This window comes from Buteo buteo, chromosome 5 (genome assembly GCF_964188355.1).
Source record: "Buteo buteo chromosome 5, bButBut1.hap1.1, whole genome shotgun sequence".
In the NCBI taxonomy this organism is placed as follows: domain Eukaryota; kingdom Metazoa; phylum Chordata; class Aves; order Accipitriformes; family Accipitridae; genus Buteo; species Buteo buteo.
In genome coordinates, this window is record NC_134175.1 from 30,622,529 (window position 1) to 30,643,159 (window position 20,631).

At 38.1% G+C, this 20,631-nt stretch overlaps 1 protein-coding gene across 4 annotated transcripts in view; it reads right to left on the reverse strand.

The window, feature by feature from the left end:
• Positions 1-1,572: 1,572 nt before the first annotated feature.
• The window catches only part of LOC142031267 (rap guanine nucleotide exchange factor 4-like), a 56,074-nt gene continuing 37,015 nt past the window's right edge, over positions 1,573-20,631 (reverse strand). The window contains exons 1-3 of one of the 4 annotated variants that reach the window (XR_012650480.1): positions 3,722-3,967; positions 2,579-2,629; positions 1,573-1,970 (exon numbers count right to left, since the gene is read on the reverse strand). Coding sequence is in view for 1 of the 4 variants with exons in the window: in XM_075028434.1 (XP_074884535.1) it covers positions 1,911-1,970 (60 nt within the window). In the remaining 3 variants the exon portion in view is untranslated. Of the gene's footprint in view, positions 1,971-2,176; positions 2,501-2,578; positions 2,630-3,721; positions 3,968-20,631 lie in introns of those variants that run through there. The other 3 variants (XR_012650478.1, XR_012650479.1, XM_075028434.1) reach the window with 3 other exon arrangements.

Below are 20,631 nucleotides of genomic sequence, written 5' to 3' on the forward strand. Positions count from 1 at the left end.
AACAGAGCACTTGATTTTGCTTTCCAATATTACAATAAGTTGTTTTTACATCTTATATGTAACATTTTAGCAGTCTTTCAATGGAAATGAAGAAGATGCACACATATATACATACTGCATATATTCCACTCCATACTGCATTTCAGAGTATCTCACTGAAGCAATTTAATTAACATCAGCCAGAAAAGAAAAACGTAATATAAAGGTGATTCAAGATCTATTTGTATAATCTTTCTTCTCATTAAAAATAATGGCCCCTTTTCCACTGAAAGAAAAGCTAAAACAACAGTTGACTCCCGTCCACCCTGAATTTGCATGCAATGTCTCATTGTCTCCAACTGTACAAAGATGAATACCCAGATTAATCAACCATTCCCAATTGTCTGTCTTCCAGATCATGGAGCATGTAAAAAAAGATCTCTGACTCCAGCTGGCACCACTACTCCTTGGCCTGTTCACAGGGCAGGGAGAATCTAGGTACTAAAGGTTGCCCACATATATCACTTCTACCAAGTTTTCAGGTTTGAAAGAGAGTACTTTGGAAATAACAGTAGCCCTTCAGGCTTTGCTCTTTCATTTTAAAATACTTTCTGCTGTTCTGTTTCTACTAAGAAGTCAGCAGCCAACTATCAAGAAAAGAAAATTAGTCAAAGACATTTGCAGGAGCCCCACACTGACCCAGCAAGAGACATACTCAAAGGGACTGTTTCTGGAGCCCTTTGTGTCTTATCCTAGTTCTCATGAGCTGTTACATTGGATTACATGACTTACAGAAGCAAAGATAGCAACATCAAACTCATACACATCAAAAGAGACAGTCTCTTCTCTTTACAAAGTGCTATCAAGACTTTCAAACTCAAAATTCAAATTAAACAGATTCAAGCTATGCTTCTTTCCTTGTCTTGATACCCCATTCCACGGTATTTTCGAGTAGACTGATACAGTGTTAAGAGTTCCACTAGTGTATTTAGGTAACTGTACAGGAAGTCTACCCATTATTTTCCCTCTCTGTACTAGAGCCTTCTGTAGAGCATATAATCATGTGTGAAGATGTGGCTGTCCTTCTGATCCATCAGAGTATAAAAATGGACAGGCATTTGGTCTCCAAGCCCTTTTGAGAGCAGATTTCATCAGCAGCCATTCACTGGAGTTCATAAAGAAAGCAGCAGGCAAACAGAAACAGACAAAAACAATGGTGCAGCAGCTGCACGGGTCACATGTACAGCTGCTGCTAAGGTGACCACAAACGTAACCTCCTGGTTTTGATGTGGGGCTGCCCGAGTTAGGACCCAGTGATTTATCCCATGTTATAGAGCATGTCCCCTTCCTCATTTCCAGAGAGAAAATTCAAACTGAATCTGTGGATGCATCCAGGGATTTAGTCATCTTCAGACTATCTCTAGGAATAAAAGTAGTAATGAATTTATCTAAAAATCAACTAACTCCTCACCCTCCCCTGCAATTCCCCCTGAAGCATTCACTGAATAATTTGCCAATTAAGAACTAGACAGTCCACAAGTCTGCTAGTCATTCATTTAAAAAAAGACACAGGGCACCCATTTTAATGCTGCAGTCACATTTTAATCAAATATTAATCCTTAAAGGTCTTTGAAAGGAGGAGATACACTCTCTTTGACAAGCCCATTCTTAAAATAACTTTTTTGCTTTAACAGTTAACAGTTCAAATGAGAATGCAGCAGGCAAGTCATGGATTAAATAGTACCTTCAACAAATAGGACTCAGCGACATCAAGCAAGAGTCAGAAAGCACAAACTGAGGGGGATGGGACAGTAATCAGGACATGCATTAACTTTTAAAGTTTGCCATTGTCCAATTGGTTTTGGATAGCGTGTATGACAGCGCAGGTCATCCACTGGAGCGGGCACCTTCAGACTAGGGGCTGCAAAAGCTCAATGCCTCCTTGCAGCAGTAGTTCCATGAGGAAATGTGACTTGATCTAATTTTGGAATCTGGAAAAAAGACAAACATCAGGAAGGAAGTTTAAAAATATTTGGAAAAAAGTCCTTTCAGAGAAAAAGGAAACTCAAACCAGATAAATTCAAATAGCAATAAGTCAGCATCAAACTGCTGTGACATGTCTTTTTGGAAATAGCACATAAGGATCGCTTGCCCCTCTCCGGAACATTTAAGACAGGGAGCAGGAAGTCACTACTACCTTTGGATGGGTTTAGCCTAGTGGTTTCCAGTTGCCTCTGTATGTACGGGTATGGCAGACCTCCGTTTGTGTCCAACACACATCAAACTCTGCTGAGTTAGTTCTGCACAGAGCTCTATACACCCTCCCTTCAATTTCAGACACTACTATCTATAGAAACACCGTTGGCACAGAAGTCTGGAATACTCCAGACCCCACAGATGATCAAAGCTAACAGACACGAGATCTGCTAAGAAAAAGAATCATAACAAAGGAAACTACTTTCAGGTTTCTGGTATAAAGACACAAACCCTAATTCCACATGAATTTTCAGTACTGTGCATACACTGCCAGCTAGTACAATCCCCAGCAGGTTTCTTCAGGACTACGCATGCCAATAGGGAGTACTTGATAAGGCCTCACCTGTACCTTCATGGAAGATCAGGATCACATCAGTCAGCTCCCCTGATTCACCTGGTAAATACAGTCTCTAAGGGACTAGTTTGCTGAGTCAATTCATCATATAACTTTATTTTTTAAAAATTCTTAGGTCACAGAGAAATGAAATTAAGACTTTATTAGCTAACTTCCAGTTGTAGGAGAGTAAATCCTCATAATGCACTAAAATGGTCTAATTTACATTACAGTGATTCTCTGGGTAAATGGATGCATGTTTACCTCACAATGACCCCAGAGGGCACAGGTTTCCTCCCATTCTCACTTTGTTCTCCTCTCCTCTTCCTCCCTCCCCACCCCTCTTTTTCTCTGACATCTTTGTAAACAGTACAGAATTTATTTTGAGCCAGTGGAAAGGGGGAGAATGGGCAGTAAGCAGAGCAAAGAGGGTTACCACCTCCTCCTTTCCTCATCTCCTCCTCCTGCACAGCAGCAAGCCAAACTACAACAGTAAAGTCAGAGGCAGGAAAAGGAACAACATAAAGCATTTGAAAAACACCCATTCTGAAAATCCTGGTTTTCAAGGAAAGGTGCTGAAACGTTAGAATTAGCAAACATAACTGAACAGAAAACAGTTCCAACTAGTCTTTCTAAAATGAAAGAACATTGGCTCTATGTTCCTTTCCCTCTCTGTATGTGAGATGGGCACAAGGGTCAAAGAGATTTCACATATAAGGAAGGGGAACAAAATCCATACACCAACCTTCTTCCATACTGCTGTTGCTAAACTTTAAGTACAACTTCTCCTATGAATAATTCTATAAATTGCAGACATTTTTAGTATACCAAAAGACAGTCTATCCTAAGCCTCCTCTTTTGCTCTAATATGCTCCAACACTCTGCTGTGATCAATTTTCATTTCATAAACTAAACAAGGCCCAGCTGGATAAATAATGAGCATAGACAGCACTGTAGGAAGTGGTTATTTATCCTAAATCAACCCTCAAACAACCTCATACCCTCTTTCTTGGAATCAGTGTAGTGCTGGAATTTCACATTTCAGCAATACAATCTATGTCTTCACCACAAATGCTAATTATAGAGCTCAGCTGCTGCTTCTGTTTTTAAAGCAATTTACCATTGTTCTCATACAGTCTAGCGTTAACTCACCTATATTTTCAGCTGAGTAATGTATCCCACACTTCCTGACCTGAGCTGCTACGCGGTATTGCTGTATGGTCTTTCAGGCAATGTAGTAGTGAAGCCCATCTGTAGTCATATTTCTGCATTGCCAAAGTTCTGTGCAACCATGGTGCAGTCAGTCTGTTAATTTTCCCTCTGACATGTGCATGTCAGTACTAAATCTCTGCATCTGTAAAACCCTTTGGGATCCCTGACAAAGAAGGACTCTATGTAAAGGTCAGATTAATAACTTTCTTCTTGAGCAAAAACATTTTATGAGAATTTAAAGAGACATGCAAGTCTAGCATTCTGGAAATTCTCACAGCTGCGGTTTGCTACCAAAACTGTGCTGCTTAGAGTCATGTGTGTTCACATGATCTGCTAAGCTGGGAGCTGAGGGCTGTCTCTTGCTCTTGAACTTTTCCCTCCTGCACTTTAAGATCTGCCCAGCAATGCTTTTATTGTATACTGCTGAGTACATGAGCACGCATGTAAAGGGCATGTGATGGCTGTCACTTCTAAATGGTTTATAACTAGTCTGTCCTTTATTACCATTTCTTTGGGTATTGAAATAAATTCATTAAAATTTCAGGACTTCTTTTTTAAAAACAATCAAACCAAAAACTAAAATGCAACATAGACAACACTTTGCCTTACACGGCAACCACAGACAGAGCAAAGGAACCACATGTTCAATTTGCATTTTTTCTAGATATGAAAATATGTATGCTAATTATCTTTAGAGAGTATTTATATCAATTTTGCTTTTCCAGGACTCAATATATGGAACATACCTCATACAGGCTATAATGTTTTCAAGATTTATTTAAAGGCTTGGACAGAACAGAATACTAATAATATCGTTGCAGGCTTCCTGTGAGTAACAAACAAAGCATTAACTCCTTAGAAATACATGAAGCTTACAAACTGAAACTGTCCAACCCTATAGTGATGAGCATTTAGAAATAAAAGCAATCATTATAAGAATAACATAACCCATCCAAGTCCATAGGTCAGTCAGCTTTCTATTCTGTGTTTTAACAGGAACTGTGGCATCAGCATAGGGCATTACAGGGGGATTAATGACTAGCTGGAATTAATGGCTTTGGGGCTATGCCTGAGGCAATCAACTCCTCCCACCTACTCACTAATCCCAGGAGATACTGTAGTCTCTGTTGGAGCATTAACATCCAACTTTTTTATAAAATCCTTTCTGCACAGGATTTTTGTGCTTAGATTATTTGGAGGACTTTATATATATATGTGAGCAAAAATACAGTGAATTAGGGAGAGCATATTGAGGTGAAAAGCAGTATCAGTGCCTCCAAGACTATGTTTAATGGGAACAAATGTTCTCAGATAAAAAAGAATGCAAGTGGGCTTGTATTTTTGATCACATGCTCTCTGTATATTTGAGGTGTGAGCTATATTGCATTAACAGCTTTCTGTTAGTCTTCCAGTGCTCCAGCTGCTTCAGAAAGTCTGTGCTTCACCCCTGCTCAACTTCCTTATTTTGCAAGACCCCACACCACTACCACCACTATCACCACTGTTGTATATATGCAACAGAATCTTTTGGATAGGTGCTAGGCACTTTCAAAATTGGCCATAATGCATGTACAACAAAGATAACAACCATTTTAGTCATCATTGGCATGAAGTTATTAGCACACTACAGATCTTAATTTGAAAAAAAAAAAAAAAAGGTGATACATCATATGTTACTTTAATTCCTGGCACAGTCCTCAGTTACACTTTTTTATTCCTCACCCAAAAAACTCTATTTGCAAGCATTCACTGCCTGCCTCTTGGCATAGACAGCAAATATATTACAGACTTTCAGCAGTTACACTTGCATGAAGTATTGACTGTACTTCTCAGGTGAGTTCACCAAAACTGCAAAAGACCCTTCAAATCTGGACCCTGGATATTCTCTTCCCCAGAAAAGCATTGCTCTGAAGAATAATCCATTTGCCTGAGATGCAATCTGGAATGTTGGCATTCACCACAGCAGTAATTCTTGACATGACTAGCAACAAATGAAATTGAGAGAGGTCTGTCTGACTGCTGAGCACTACATACTAACTCTAAGCAACCTGAGCTCCACACTTACATTCAAATACTCTCTACTAACATACAGCCTACCTATAGAGTAAAGAACTCAGCAACCAGAAACACTGTTATCACATGGTAAAAAAATAGGCTGTCTCATGTGTTTAAGCTTCCAGCTTGCTTGCACGGTTATCAACCACTCTTGGTCAAATTCTCCACCAAATGCATGCAAGGGCTTTCCCACTGAAGCCTATGTGGTCTGTGCATACATATCTAGATTATAGAGGACAAAGTTTTGATTCTTGTAGCCAAATGCTGAAAATTTTCATGATTACATTTAATTTTTTTAAGCTCCTGAAAAATCTAATCTGTGCTTGTGTGTTCAAAGACACAGATCCTGTACCAGAACATGGTACTGGCTATAACAGTTAATTGTGTAAGCAGCAATACAGCAAAAGTAGAAACAGACATGAACCAACCATATTTGCCACCCTGTTGTTTCAGAATTGTCCACAGATTACTTTAATATTAAAGGCATAGATCTGTACTGAAGTATCTCCCCACTGTGAAATGGAGCTGGCAATTTCATCACTGCTTATCATGGCCTGGGGAAATTGTGCATTTGTGTGCAATTATCAGTTTTCCATAGCCTTTCACTGTCTGCAGATTTTTTGTTGCAGTGATGGAGATGTTACTGGGATGGTTAACTTCCTTCCCCTCAGAAAGAGATAAAAGCTGAAATGACAGAGTTTCTGGCAAGAGAATTTCTGGCAGAGGAAGCAAAGTAGGAAATGCAGCTCCTGATATAATACAGCCCACTCTGTCTCGTCTAAGAGGCTTGCTGCCTGGGTATTTCTCAAATCTCTTTGCTGGATGAAAAATTGCCAGGGTTTAAAACATCTGAAGCTTTCCTGTTTTGAGAATTATGTGCTTTACAGATCATGATAAATCCTGACTAAAATATGAAAGTGTCAGTGTTTTAAACAGTTCCTTACTTCAGTGAGGTTACATTTACAGTGCAATGAGTGGACTTGAATTACAGGGTCCTTTTTCTCTCGAACAGACTGAAAATATATGTATATATTGTATAAACAGTGTTCAAGCACCAAACAAAAATGATGAGAGACACCTCCCTGAAGGAATTACTCAGTCCCTCAAGAATTTTCCTTGCATTATTCCTCACACCTTTCTTTCTGTCTCCTTCCATCCTCCCACCACTCATCACCTGTCCAGGGAAAATAGTGCCAGGTTATTTAATGGCCTTGTTATCACAAGAAGTTTTTATGGTAAGTTGGTAAGTTGAGAAATGGGTTTGTATGGACTTGTGGTGAAAAGTGCAACCTGAGACTCCACCCTTTCTGCTCATAAGTTCAGTTGGAGTCACCGCGGAAATACAAAACAGAGGCAGGAACACAGAGTTTTAAAAAGGGCATTGGCAGCGTAGTACTATGACTGGAAATAAGGAACAATCACACATACTGCTCCAACAGCTCAAACTGGAAAGCTAATTGGGACATGGCCCAAGTGTAGTACCAGAAGTCACACTATACTTCTCCAACGGCCTTGACCTCTGTCACCGATGCTAAAGGTGAATTCTACATTTTATTGCTCACTCTTCCTTTCAGTGATTGCTCCCTCCATCTTTTAGTTATTTGTTTAGTTTTTCAGCACAAAAAAATCCTGGCATTGCCATTATGGGCTCTGAGCCATCTGAGCAATCTTCTTAAAATACACTAACACATCATCCATATGGTTATCCAATATGTAACTATTTACTTTCCAGAATAATAACAGAGGTAACAAAAACTGTTAAAAGCTTCACAGAACTTCAAGAGGCATGATCGCCCTAATTAGAAGTCTATGACTTTCACTGAATAGCAGAGTTATAGACATCAGTCTGCATGATCCCTTTTTTGAACATATTTTCATTATAAGTCTCCCTTAAACAAGACTGAAAGATCAGACGAGTGGTTGTCCTTAGGAGCTACCTGTTTGACATCATTGTCAGGCGTGTCCCAGCAGAGTTTGATGCCATGCACTTCACTATATTCTGGAAGAAATCCACTTCAAACAGCATTTAGGAAGGCTGGGAAGACTATCTGAAAGCTAGAAGAAGAGATACCAAGGAAATTCCTTTCCAGGTATGGTCTTCTTCCATAATAGCTTATAACTGTTAAATGGTTTTCAACACCGGTTCCAAGATTTGGTTAGAGGACCCAATCAAGCTATAAAATAGTTATACTTGTAAGCTGTAATTGGTACTATTTCTGGAAGAAATCCACTTCAAACAGCATTTATGAAGGCTGGGAAGACTATCTGAAAGCTAGAAGAAGAGATACCAAGGAAATTCCTTTCCAGGTATGGTCTTCTTCCATAATAGCTTATAACTGTTAAATGGTTTTCAACACCGGTTCCAAGATTTGGTTAGAGGACCCAATCAAGCTATAAAATAGTTATACTTGTAAGCTGTAATTGGTACTATTTCTTTTATAGTCAACTTACATGTAAAATCCTCTTGCCCCCTCCAGAGATTCATTGTTTCCCCAGAAGAAAATGATACTTGGATGAGAGTTGACTTTGTTGAGACAGTTACCACATATATTCTCTTCACAGCATGTGCAACACTGTCCAAGGGCAAAGTTGTTTATCACAATTTTCTAAGTGTACTTCAGGTGGTAACTGATGCTGTGAAAGCACATGAATTGACCTGTGACTACTTTATACACTGTAGCTTGTGAGTTAAGGTTTTATGCCGGAAGTTGGTTGTGCTACAGAGTATTCCAGATGCAACTCAGTGGAAGGATTAGTGATTATTGAACTTGTGGAAAAAAATCAATGAGCTCTTAGGCCTGTATGTATAAAGCAAGATGGGAGCTTTTCTTGCATACTTCAAAGACCTACAGTTCTTAGGTCTCTCTGGTTAGTTGTGAAATGGTATCTCCTTTTATCAGTAGTGACTAGAGCCCAGAAAGGAGGAACAGGAAGAAGGAAAGCTATGTCACTCCTTGTCCTGGCCAGCAGAACTGGTAAGCTTCAGTATGGGAACACAACATATTCATCGCAGCAACACAGCGGTACACTCTCTCCTTTGGTATCACAGAACTTGAAGGGCCTCAGTTTTCTTTTGCGACCAAGACAGAGATAGTAGAGGCCAGACTTTCAACCTTGAGTGTAAGTTGTACTGCTTTGTAGACAGAAAACTAGAAGAAATGCTATTTAATCAAAACAGTTTGAACCCCTATGATTATATTCAGGCATTTTTCTCAGGACCGCCTTTTGTTTGTGTAAGATACCACCACAGGGCTCATGCCGGTTTAAGGTTTCAGGCCCTGCCTTGGTAACATTGGTTAATAGGAGCTTTTCCATTAAACTTAATGGGAGCAAGAATATTTTGTATGATGTTTGCCTGAATGTCGTAGGTATAAGCAAATTCAATACACTGAAATTGGCATCATTGAGCCCCCTGCAGCTCTGAAAGTGCAGGGCTTAGGGTCCATTAGCATACTTTTCTCTAAAGTACAAGAAACTATAATTAGCATAAATTTATTGACTAAAACTGAAGGTGGAAATGAAGACCAGGCTGGAATCTAGTGAAAGAGCTTACAGGTAGCAGCGAAACTCTCAGCATAATAAACAGATAAACTCAGAATTTCACTCTAGAGGAAGAGGATGTGCCTTGTTTTGACTAATGGAAACTGCATCCAAGACCAAGTTCAGGCTACAAAAGGCACTCAATAGACTTTTGTCTCTTCAACTAAAAAGGAAACTTAAAAGAAGCAGTAATCTAAATCCAGTTTTGTCATATGCAATACAATTCACTTAGCACCTAATTTAAGTGTGACTGTATTATGAAACTTCACAGAAACACACAGAAGCAAATGCTTGTTTTAAGATCACAATATGAACACAACAGTAGACTATCTTAGCAGACATAGCACTTCTAACTGTTCAAAATAACTTTGGTAGGAATCTTTACAAATTATGTCCAGTTACAAGAAAATGAAAACTACTTACTTATTTCATTATCTTTGTAAACCAGAATAATCTCCTGCTGCTCCAGTGAACACAGATCACAGTAAAAAAGTATGTCTCTATTTTACCAACAGAAGCCCAACTCCGTTAAGAGGAGCCAGATTGATTATATTATTGTGTCACGTGAAAGAAGAATACTTCACAGAACAAAAATATAGGAATCTTTGCTATGGTGTTTACAACTTAATACCACATTGGATACATTAGAACAGAAGTAACAAGGTCAAAGAAATCACCGATCCTCTTTGCTTCCTGTTGCTGTACAGCTTTCCTCTCTTTTTGTATTTGTTATTTTGTAAGTCAGACTGTTAAAGCTATGGGTTCCCAATGGGACCTCAGCTTCAGGGGCTGAGTACAACTGAGAGCCTGTGTGATCATGCATATGCATATTTTGTACAAAAATAAACCCTCTACTTGGTCCATGTTTCATCTGCCAGTTGGCCCAGTTGGTTATTTATTCTGTTGGGAAGAATGAGCATCCTTTTTGCCATAAAGCCTTACCTTCCCCTTTCTCCATTCCCATCTATCATTCTTGTAGTGAAGTTGCAACTGTTAATACATAAAACTTAACTTTTGTTTTGGCTAAGGCCTACACAAAATATCTGTGTCTCAAGACCTGAAACTGGCCCACATTCTGAGTATTTTAGTGCTGTGAAGGGGACAATAGCCATACAACTATCCCTATATTTTTCAATCGCCACAAAAATAAACCATTTGTAGACTAAACACATGCAGGCTACTTCTGTTTCGAAGGCTCCCGTTATTATATTTGGCCATACATACACTATAAAATAAATGGATGTTACTCTGTATCTTTACACTTACTTTACCAAGTTCCTAACACTGAAGCATCCTTCACTCCTCCTTTCTCATATTTCATAAATTTGTTTGCTTGAAGCCCCTATCTTTTCCTAAAAATAACTAAATAAATAAAGCATTATTGGGGTTTTTTTAGAAGTGCTTCCAAATTTCCCTCACTTTCAGACTGCACAGCAAGACCTGTCTTGGATTTCCCTGCCTCTTTCCCTAAAGCCATGAGAGAGAGCCTGAGATTCCACATCAATAGCTTTTACTATATATTTTTTCACTTTGAACAAAGCATCACCTTAACATCTGAACAGTAAAATTCCACCTTTCCTTTTTATTTTCCCATGCATTATTTAAACATGCTGCTCTGAATTCTACAGTTAGGGTATTCCTGGGTAACTACAATCAACATCTTTTATTGTCTGATACAGCAGGATATGTGGGCTATCCAGGATAGTTTCACACATTTGTTTGCTGTATAGTAGCCTCAATTTAAATATGATAATGTAATTTAGCAAAAAATGAACTGAAATCAGATTTACTGAAAAAACTTTTAAAATTTAATTTTCAGACTAGCAATCAATGCTTATTCAGTTTCCATCTTATCCCTGCCTTCCCTTTTTGCAGATGCTTAAGTGACACTAAATTAAACAATCGCACAAATTTTAAAAAACATAGGAAAATTACCAACTGCATTTAATTCAGGAATAAAAAGGTCTAGAGAAATTACTCTTTATGAGCATTTTTCTTAACAGAAAGAATAAAAAAATGCAAAAATTCTCATGGCAGAAGTAATATGTATCTATTTGTGGCATTCTGTCTTTCAAATCATTTTGAAACGTAAGATGACAGAAATGAAGAAGGGAGATCTCACTATCATCTCACACAAAACCTTACTCAATTTCTGAGATATGACTGTTAGGATTAAATATTAAAACATCTTCAAAGAACAAACTATGTTGAGACACAGTAAGAAAGCCCATTATTATTCACAGACATAAACAGTATCAAACTATTATCTGCTTAGTATTATACTTAGCTCCATTATATTTCCTCTAAATCTATGCAAAATAAAAATATAATCGTGTAAACAACAATAATTACAACAGAAGGAAACAAAAAATAAAGAAATCTTAAACTTACATTGATGTGTTATTATAGGTCCTGCACAGCAAGTAGCCCTAAGGGTACATTTTAGGTTTTTTATCCATGCTCCGTTCTTGTTGCTGATGTGACCACTTAGGCACATGGTCAAGTTGCAATCAGCTTCTCTCTTAGTGATGTATGAGAGCTGTGCTGATTTATCTAGTCTTCTGCAGCAGATTAGCACTAATGTTTCTGCTTCTGCATCCTACCTTTCTTTAGCGGTAGACTCTGCATTATCATTGGCGATCCGAATTAAAGAGCCAGTGGATGTAGCACAATTTTTTGTCTTTCTGAAACCATTGCAAAGCAGGTAGTCTCACACAAATACCATGTTTTAATCCACTGAGCCTCTTTTTTAATATCTTTGGTGAGAACAGTAGTCAGAGATACAGAAGAATGGTTCCAATAAGTCTGCTACAGTCTTTTTGTGATTTATTCTGTTAAAGGAATATTCTCCTATGCAGATGCCCCCAGGCAAGAGATGACTGTAATACACCAACATTTCAGCCAAAAACATGGAATTTTCACTTTGTAACACAAAGGTATTATATGCAGGCAGTGAAATTCTAGTTTATCCCAAAGAAGTGAGCAATTTGAAATTAATTAATGCAAAAAGGCTTATGAAAAAAATCAAGTTAAATACCTTATATGTTAAAGGTACTTAACATATAAACTCATTTGGTTAAAAATTATTTCAGTGCCTTACAGTGTATGAGTTCATCACGAATTCTCTTTTCTCATTAGGATTGACATATTTTACACTATAGGATTGTCAAATTCAGCTGTTAAAAGCATTACAAAGAACCTGACTGAACCTTGTTGTTACTATTTTGACTTTCCAGTAAACAAGTAGTATTTTAGCAGTAAAATGCAATTGTTAATTCATGATCTTTTAAATTCAAGACACCATGAGACACAGCTGTTTAAATTTTCATTAGGACTTTGAAAAATATTTAGGAAAAAATGGATGTCTTAGACCATCTAGTCTTAAAAATGTGAACATTCTGACAAGTTTGCTTACTGTCAAAATGACTCGCATCACTGCTGTTCCTAGCTGCTACTCTTTCTGATCACAGAAGATAAGCATTCCTCTCTGGTTTTAAGAAACAAATGCCATACCTGAATATTAAACAAGAAGTATGTCCCACTTAAACATTAGTAATATTTGAATAGCAGAAAAATTTCAGTTACTCATAAAGACCTATTCTCTTTCTATTATCAGCATTCATTTTAGAAAAACATTACATGGAGCATCTTACCCTAAACAGGAAACCAGGAAAGAAAGAAAGTAGGAAATAGAATTAACTCATTACTTTATAATAAACCCTAAAATAAAGAGGGGCTATTTTTGCTGGAATATGAAAGTCTGTTGTGGCAAAATGTGGCAACATCCATTGCAAAGTTCTTTCTGGACTTTACATATGCTTATTTTTACACCTGCCATGGGAGCACAGCAACCTTGGGGACAGAATGTAACAAAGACCTAAGCATGCTCACTAGAACAGGATTGTTACAAAGGCAGTTTTAGATCTAGGTGCGGGACTGCACATACTTCTTCAGGCTTCCCCAGCTTTCCTCCTCTTTCTCTGTGTTATTGATAAGGAATGAAATGGGTGACTGCAGAAGGGCATCCAGAAGCCAGAGTGAGACTGTCCTGAGGAAAGGTACCTGAAAAAAGTTTTAAAGCATGCCCAATGCTAAGCTGCCAGCAGCTGGCTAAATGGAAACACTGAGGACCTGATGTACCTTCAACCTCATGCCCTCCCAGTCTTCACTCAGCTCCTTGCAAATGCTGAGTTAGCATCTTATGATTTTGAATTTGATAAGTCTCTCTGGATGATAGGTGCCTACCACCACACATTCAAAGACCTGAAGGTCTCTGTTTCAAGAAAGATAGAGGCAGGGTGCTGCGCTTCCATCTGGCTTTGAATTGTCCTCAGGACTGGACTCATCCAAAGAGCAGTAATTCTACTTTCAGTTGCTTTCTCTGGGGAATGAGATTCAAATTCCCAACTCTCGTGCCTCAGGACAGTGTCCTAAAGAAATAGCTCTACTCCACTAGCAGTGCTTCAGCTAGGAGTGCTCATCCCCTTCTGTGGTGAAACGTGCTACAATACCAAAAAAGAATTCAAGATTCACTACATCAGAGACAGGACAGAACAATGCTGACCTTCCCAACAGGCTTCCACCAACAAAAAGGAGCATGACATGGATGTGCCAAAGAAAAGTGAAAAGTGCTGTTAATTCTAAAAGCAGTATCAGTTGTAAGGACACTTTCTCGCTAAGAACTGAAACAAAATTTGGACCCCATGGTTTCATGTAGGTCTTTGCTATACTAGGAAAAAAGGTCCTTAGCCAAAACATTGAAATCTAGTGTAGAAACAGCGTTGGAGCTGCTATTACAGGTACACACAGAAAATTACTCTAAAAAAGAACTCAACTCCATTTTAAACATATCAATCTTTTTGCCCCCAGACTCCCATTAGAAGTTTGTTCTGGAACCTCATTGCTCTGATGGTTAGACAGAAACTTTTAATGTACACTCCAGCTGCATTAGTACCCACCTGCTCCTGAGCTGCTTATTTCCCCTGAATGGTGGTCTTATGTATTTATAAACAGCAATCGTATTCCCTATCAGCTTTCACATCAACAGACTAACCAAGACATGCCCTTTTAGTCTTATCATATAAAATAGACACTCCATCTCCCTTACCATGGTAATCATTCTCTGCACCTATCTCAGTTTGAGTTCATCTCTTCTAAACGTGGGTAGGCAGAACCATATATACTATGTTCCACTCAAGGACTTACCACAGAATTTATTTTAGTAGACCAAACAAACTGTGGTTTTAATACATGGTTGCAACAAAATTTAAACCTCCTACCATGTCATTGCCAGCAGCTAAAAACTACAACAGCTTTATCTGTGATGGAATTCTCACATATACCAACTGGGATGTGTTAATATGTATTTTCTCTGCTACACTACATGAGGCCGTGAAGTAAGAATCAACATCAATCTGCATTGACTTATGTCAAGCAAAAATATGAATATAACATTACTGCTGGCCCACTTGCTTAACTCCCAATTATTTACTGAAACAAAATGTTGGTTTGATAACATAACTTCCAGTTCTCTCAACAAATTGGTTCCATATCTACTCAGCAGGGAGAAGAAAGAATAGACATCGTATCACTGTTTGCCACTAAAAAGCATCATCTGTCCTTCCTAAGCCCCAGTAGTTTGCTTAAGTGTTACACACAAGCTATGCAAATGACACACTAATACTTCAAACATGCAAATGGATTATATGTATTTCTACAGGAAATTACTCAAGGCAATTGAGAGTGTAAAGTCAAACTAATTATCATCCATAATTGAAAACATGTGAGTAACTTTTAATTAAACATGACTTCTCTACTGAAAAAACCCACATTAAAACCTCACTAACAGGGACAACAGCTAATTGGGGAAAAAAAGGAATGAACAAAACAATGTTTTGTAAAGAGGGTGTTGCTCAGGAAAAAAAATTATTTAAAAAGCAGACTTGTAAATGTATTTCTAATTTATTCTTGATTCCAAGCCCACTTCAATTTCAAGCAAATAAATACATGCAGGTAAAAAAAATATGCAGGTTCTCAAAACCACAGATAAGATATCAGAGTGCTTGTTTATGCAAGTAACTGATTTGTTTAAAATGTCAAATATTAGATTGAGACAGGCAGGAAGTATTTTGGAGGTTAAATGATCAGTAAGATTATTCTCTGGGAGACATCTAAAACCTAGCAAAAACTACACAAAAAAAACCCCCACAGAATGTTTAAGCCACAGTCTAAGTACCATCACAGAAAAGGCACCTAGCTGCTTGTGCTGAGGCCCCAAGAAAGCATAGTAAAGGGCCATCTCTTCAGTTAAGAGCCTGTGTGTTCAAGGAAGTGTTGCATATGATACACCTGGATGTTTATATCTTGTTCAACCATTCAACAATCACCAAAAAGCTTTCAGGAAACAAAAATATACTATCTTCTCACTTTGCCTATGGAGAAAGCAAGAGGGTAAAATTAAATGCCTTGATCAAAACTGCAGAGACTTACAATTTCATGAGACAGGTTTCTATGACCTGTCTTTCCGCACCTAGAAATCACAATAGCTGCATAGCAGAGCTGGCACATCTTAGGCTTTCCAAGGGGAAGAACACAGGAACTTACTGGTAGTCTGTCTAACCAGCAACAGCACATTCCTCCCATGGAGCACGGCCATGATACAGAAAAATTAAGGGAATATACTACAAGTTTCAAACACCCAACTCAGAGTTTGCCCTACATTTTAACCTCGGTCAGCAAATTATCCTAGGGATAATACAATTTATGCCAGCAAAAGCTCTTCTGCAACTATTCCTTATACCAGTCCTCCATTAAGCTAACTATACCACACAAAACCCCTGTTCTCCCAACCTAACACCATGACATTTTCCCCGCAACCCTGCCAGCAAAATTTTAGTATAGACCTGGCTTTAGTGAATAGAAGACCAAATAATCAATAATGTTTAGGGAAAACGAATCAGTAGGAACACTTTAACCCCAGGTATCCAGTTTACATTTCAAGGCACTCTGCAAGAAAAACAGCAGGGAAAACCAAGAAAAACACTCTGCAAGAAAAACAGGGACCTTTCTTTCAAAATAAAAGTTGAAATGGGATTTGAAATACAGAGATCCCTAAAAATCAGGGGAGTCTACTACCTGCAAACTGCACAGGTCACAACGTGGGCTATGTAAGCAGCAAGGATCAACTAAGACAAAACAGAAGAGATTATATGCTGTCCCATGGGCTACAGAACCCACTTGCCAAACAACACTGCACTGAGAATCACTAGAAAAAGCTGAATAGATAGAAAGCACAAGCCTATATCTTATCCTCCTGAATAGCTAACAATCAGCCTCATGTTTTTCCTTAGAACAACAGCATTACAATGAGACTGAATTTCTCACTTTTCTCAAAATGGCCCTATATGTCTGCTTGCATTTTAGTGTCAACGTTGTGAAATGTCCTTTTCCACTTCCCACATCAGATCAGACTACAGGTTGAAGACAAAATAAAGGATGACAGTTATAAACTGTCTTACTGCATGGCAACGTAACATTGTAAGTGTTTCATTCCTTGCTTTCCCTTAAAGAATCTTTGGCATGCTGAATCTATCATTAAATGTATATTTAATAACCAAGAGAGATAAACTTAGCTTTAAAGCCTTCAAACACAGCCAGATGAAATAGCTTCCTCAGTTGAGAATGGTATATCTGGCCACTGGACAGATAACAGCCTCACAAAAAGATGTTTAGCTTCAGAAAGCCCATGTGTAAAGGCCATTGTAAGACACATTTTAGACCACACTTAGAAAAAACATAAGAGAAGGTCAAAACCCAACTTGGGTGAAGAGAACAGGGAAAAATTGTTTTGGCAAATGTAGACAGCTACCCTAGGTATAGAGGTAACATTACATACAGTGAATGTGGGACAGGTTTCTTACCCAGAGATTAATGCCACGAGTTGTTCATTAGGTATTATAACTCTCTCCACCTGCAACTAAGTTTGGAATAAGTAAGTCTAGACATACTAAGTACACTGTTTCTTTTCAGTGGGGGATTCTTTTAACATTTTTCTTTGTTTTTAACAAGCCTGGATCTGATTATGAGAACTCATGATACTTAGTGCATTTTTTTCACTTTTCTGTGCAGAAAAGCTTTTATAAGTTTCTGGTTCCTAGCATCATCCTCTAATCTCAATCAGTAAGACTTGTATAAGGCAGTTTTCTCAAAGAAGTGTGCTGCAAAAGGTAAAGGCAATCATGCACTAGTAAAAAGCCAAGAGTCCAAAGAGGAGATGGACCTGCTAGTAAAACGTTATTGAAAAAATGAGATATGGTTGTTTAACATTACTGCATTTTGGAAATCAAAGACACTGTGAGAACATAAATGAGTAATCATCAGGAGGCCAACAAGCATCAGGTTTGTTGAGTGGGCACAGAAACAAGAGCTACTTGTTTCAGCCATGTCAGAGGGATGAGCACAACATTAATAATCAAACTTCTGATGAGCAATTTCATTCTGAAAACAGAATAAAGTTGCTTAGTATACTTTCACTTGAATATTTACAGAAATCCTGCATAGAAAGAGATTAGAAATAATTTTTACTAGTCATTGAAATCAACTGTGCATATTTTGAATGCTGCAGCTTCCTCAAAATATAGTGCATAATTGTTATATTTCTGCTTTATCTTCCTGACCTTGATTAGTTGCTACTAAGCAGTTAGCCAGTCAATTTTTAACTGGAGAACAAAATGCGACACGAAGCAAAAAGGTAAAGTTGGAGGTGAGTTTGGGGTCACTCCTTCCTCCTCATGCTTTCTTGCAACATGGGCACAAAGGGATGCTCCACAAACTCCATAACACATCTGCAAAAAGTGGAAATAAATACTTCATCATATTCCAGAGTAATCAACAGTATTCACTGAGACAATAGATCATTCAGAATTTATGGTTTTTATTTATTTAATGATGTACATATTGAGAGAGGGGCAAATGTAGGAGAATAATAATCACGGTAAGAGGTCATTGTGAGGCAGTGCCAATAAAAACCTTAATTTGCTTTTATTTAAATGTTAGCAGATGTGCCAAAGAATAACGGAATGCAGGTTGCATCAGTTTATGCTGTGGTGAATTTTGTCGTGGGGCAGCTAGGAATAACCCAGGAGAGGAATGAAAACAGGTGAGTAAGAGAGAAAAAGAATGGGAATTATATATGCTTGTCAATACCTTATATTCTAATACACTTTTCTTTCTTTCACTTGAGAGTGAATTCTCACAATTGATTCTGTAAACATTTTCAATACCAGAACTGCAGTAATTTTCCCCTATTTTCCATCCAATGCACATGGATGGCATAATATATACCACCACTAAACACTTTAATTCAGAGCAGGCTGTATCTAGGACCATGTACTAAGGTACCTTTCAATTAACATAAAACTAAAAATACTTGGAAATGACTTTTCAAGAGTGAAGCAGTAAATATCACTACAGTTAGATCAGAAAGCCCTCACTCATAGTTAACAGAAACAAATTTGTAAAGCAGCAAAACTGATTTAACCGAAGTTGGAGGCTTTACATGTGGGTTGCTGTTGGTTTTTTCTTTTAATCACTAAAGTAGTGGAAGAAAGGAATGCAGTAGCTGTCACGTATTTGGATATCAGTAAAATATTTAATAGTCATACCTCATCTTAAAAAACTTGAAAATGCCTTGGGTAGAAGCACTATCATGCAAATTAACAATTGGCTAAATGACTGCAAACAAAAGATAATGAAACATGGCAACGCATAAAAAGGAGGTGTCTAAAGAAGTACTAAAGGGCTGGGTTCTGATTTTTTTTTATTCATAATCTCAAAGGGATAATAAACAACTTGATAACATATTATGAAAACACTAGAGAAGGAGACTATAAAAATACTGGACAAAAAAAATATGTAATACATATGTGTCTAGGGAATTAGCAATGCTGATTCTGATTTCCATTCAGAAAAATTCAATGGAGACATCATTTATGTAGAGCTAGTGAGTGAGCAAAGTCTAGAAAGCAATAATCCTGAACATACTTGGAGTATACAGCACACCTCCCACTGCCATAATTTCTTAGCTCTGCATAGTTATTTATGTAAGTTTAACTACAGTGACAGTCTTTCTTAATACAATAGCAAAATGCTGTTATCTCAATAATTATCAAATTCGGGCATGTAAAACTGATAGTAAACATCAGATTAGGTATGTTCCAGATATACATGAAAGATAGGGTCATAGAAATTTGTGAGAGCTCATACAAGGAAGTAAGAAGGCATGTCAGGAAAATTAAGAACAGTTACGTGATTTTTTTTTTTTTTTTAAGCTATGATAAAACATAGACAAGACCACAGTGTGCAAGTACTGAAGGACATAAATACTGAGAACAAGGAGAAATCATCTCTGGGGCATGAAAGCAGTACACACAAGAACCAAAGAATGAACTCTGAAAACAAATTTCGGAGGGGTGTCCTGGTTTCAGCTGGGATAGAGTTAATTGTCTTCCTAGTAGCTGGTAAGGTGCTATGTTTTGAGTTCAGTATGTGAAGAATGTTGATAACACTGATGTTTTCAGTTGTTGCTAAGTAGTGTTTAGTCTAAAGTAAAGGATTTTTCAGCTTCTCATGCCCAGCCAGCAAGAAAGTTGGAGGGGCACAAGAAGTTGGCACAGGACACAGCCAGGGCAGCTGACCCAAACTGGCCAACGGGGTATTCCATACCATGTGATACCACATCTAGTGTACAAACTGGGGGGAGTGGGGGCAGGGGATCGCCGCGCGGGGACTACCTGGGTGTTGATCGGCAGGTGGTGAGCAATTGCCCTGCGCATCATTTGTACATTCCAATCCTTTTATTATTGCTGTTGTCATTTTATTAGTGTTATCATTATCATTATTAGTTTCCTCTTTTCTGTTCTATTAAACCGTTCTTATCTCAATCCACGAGTTTTACTTCTTTTCCCGAGTTTCTCCCCTATCCCACTGGGTGTGGGGGGGGAGTGAGTGAGCAGCTGCGTGGTGCTTAGTTGCTGGCTGGGATTAAACCACGACAAGGGGAAATAGGAATAAATTTTTTAGTAGCATGTGATGCACTTGGCTGTGGAATGTTTCTCCAAAAGCAGCACCCATTCACAAGCCATTTGGCATGGAGACCTAAAATGTGCAAAGACAAAACTTTAGAGAGCATGCAATACGTACCAATAGCTCTCTAGAAGGGAGATGGAGAGAATGAATGGAATGAAAGAAATGGAAAT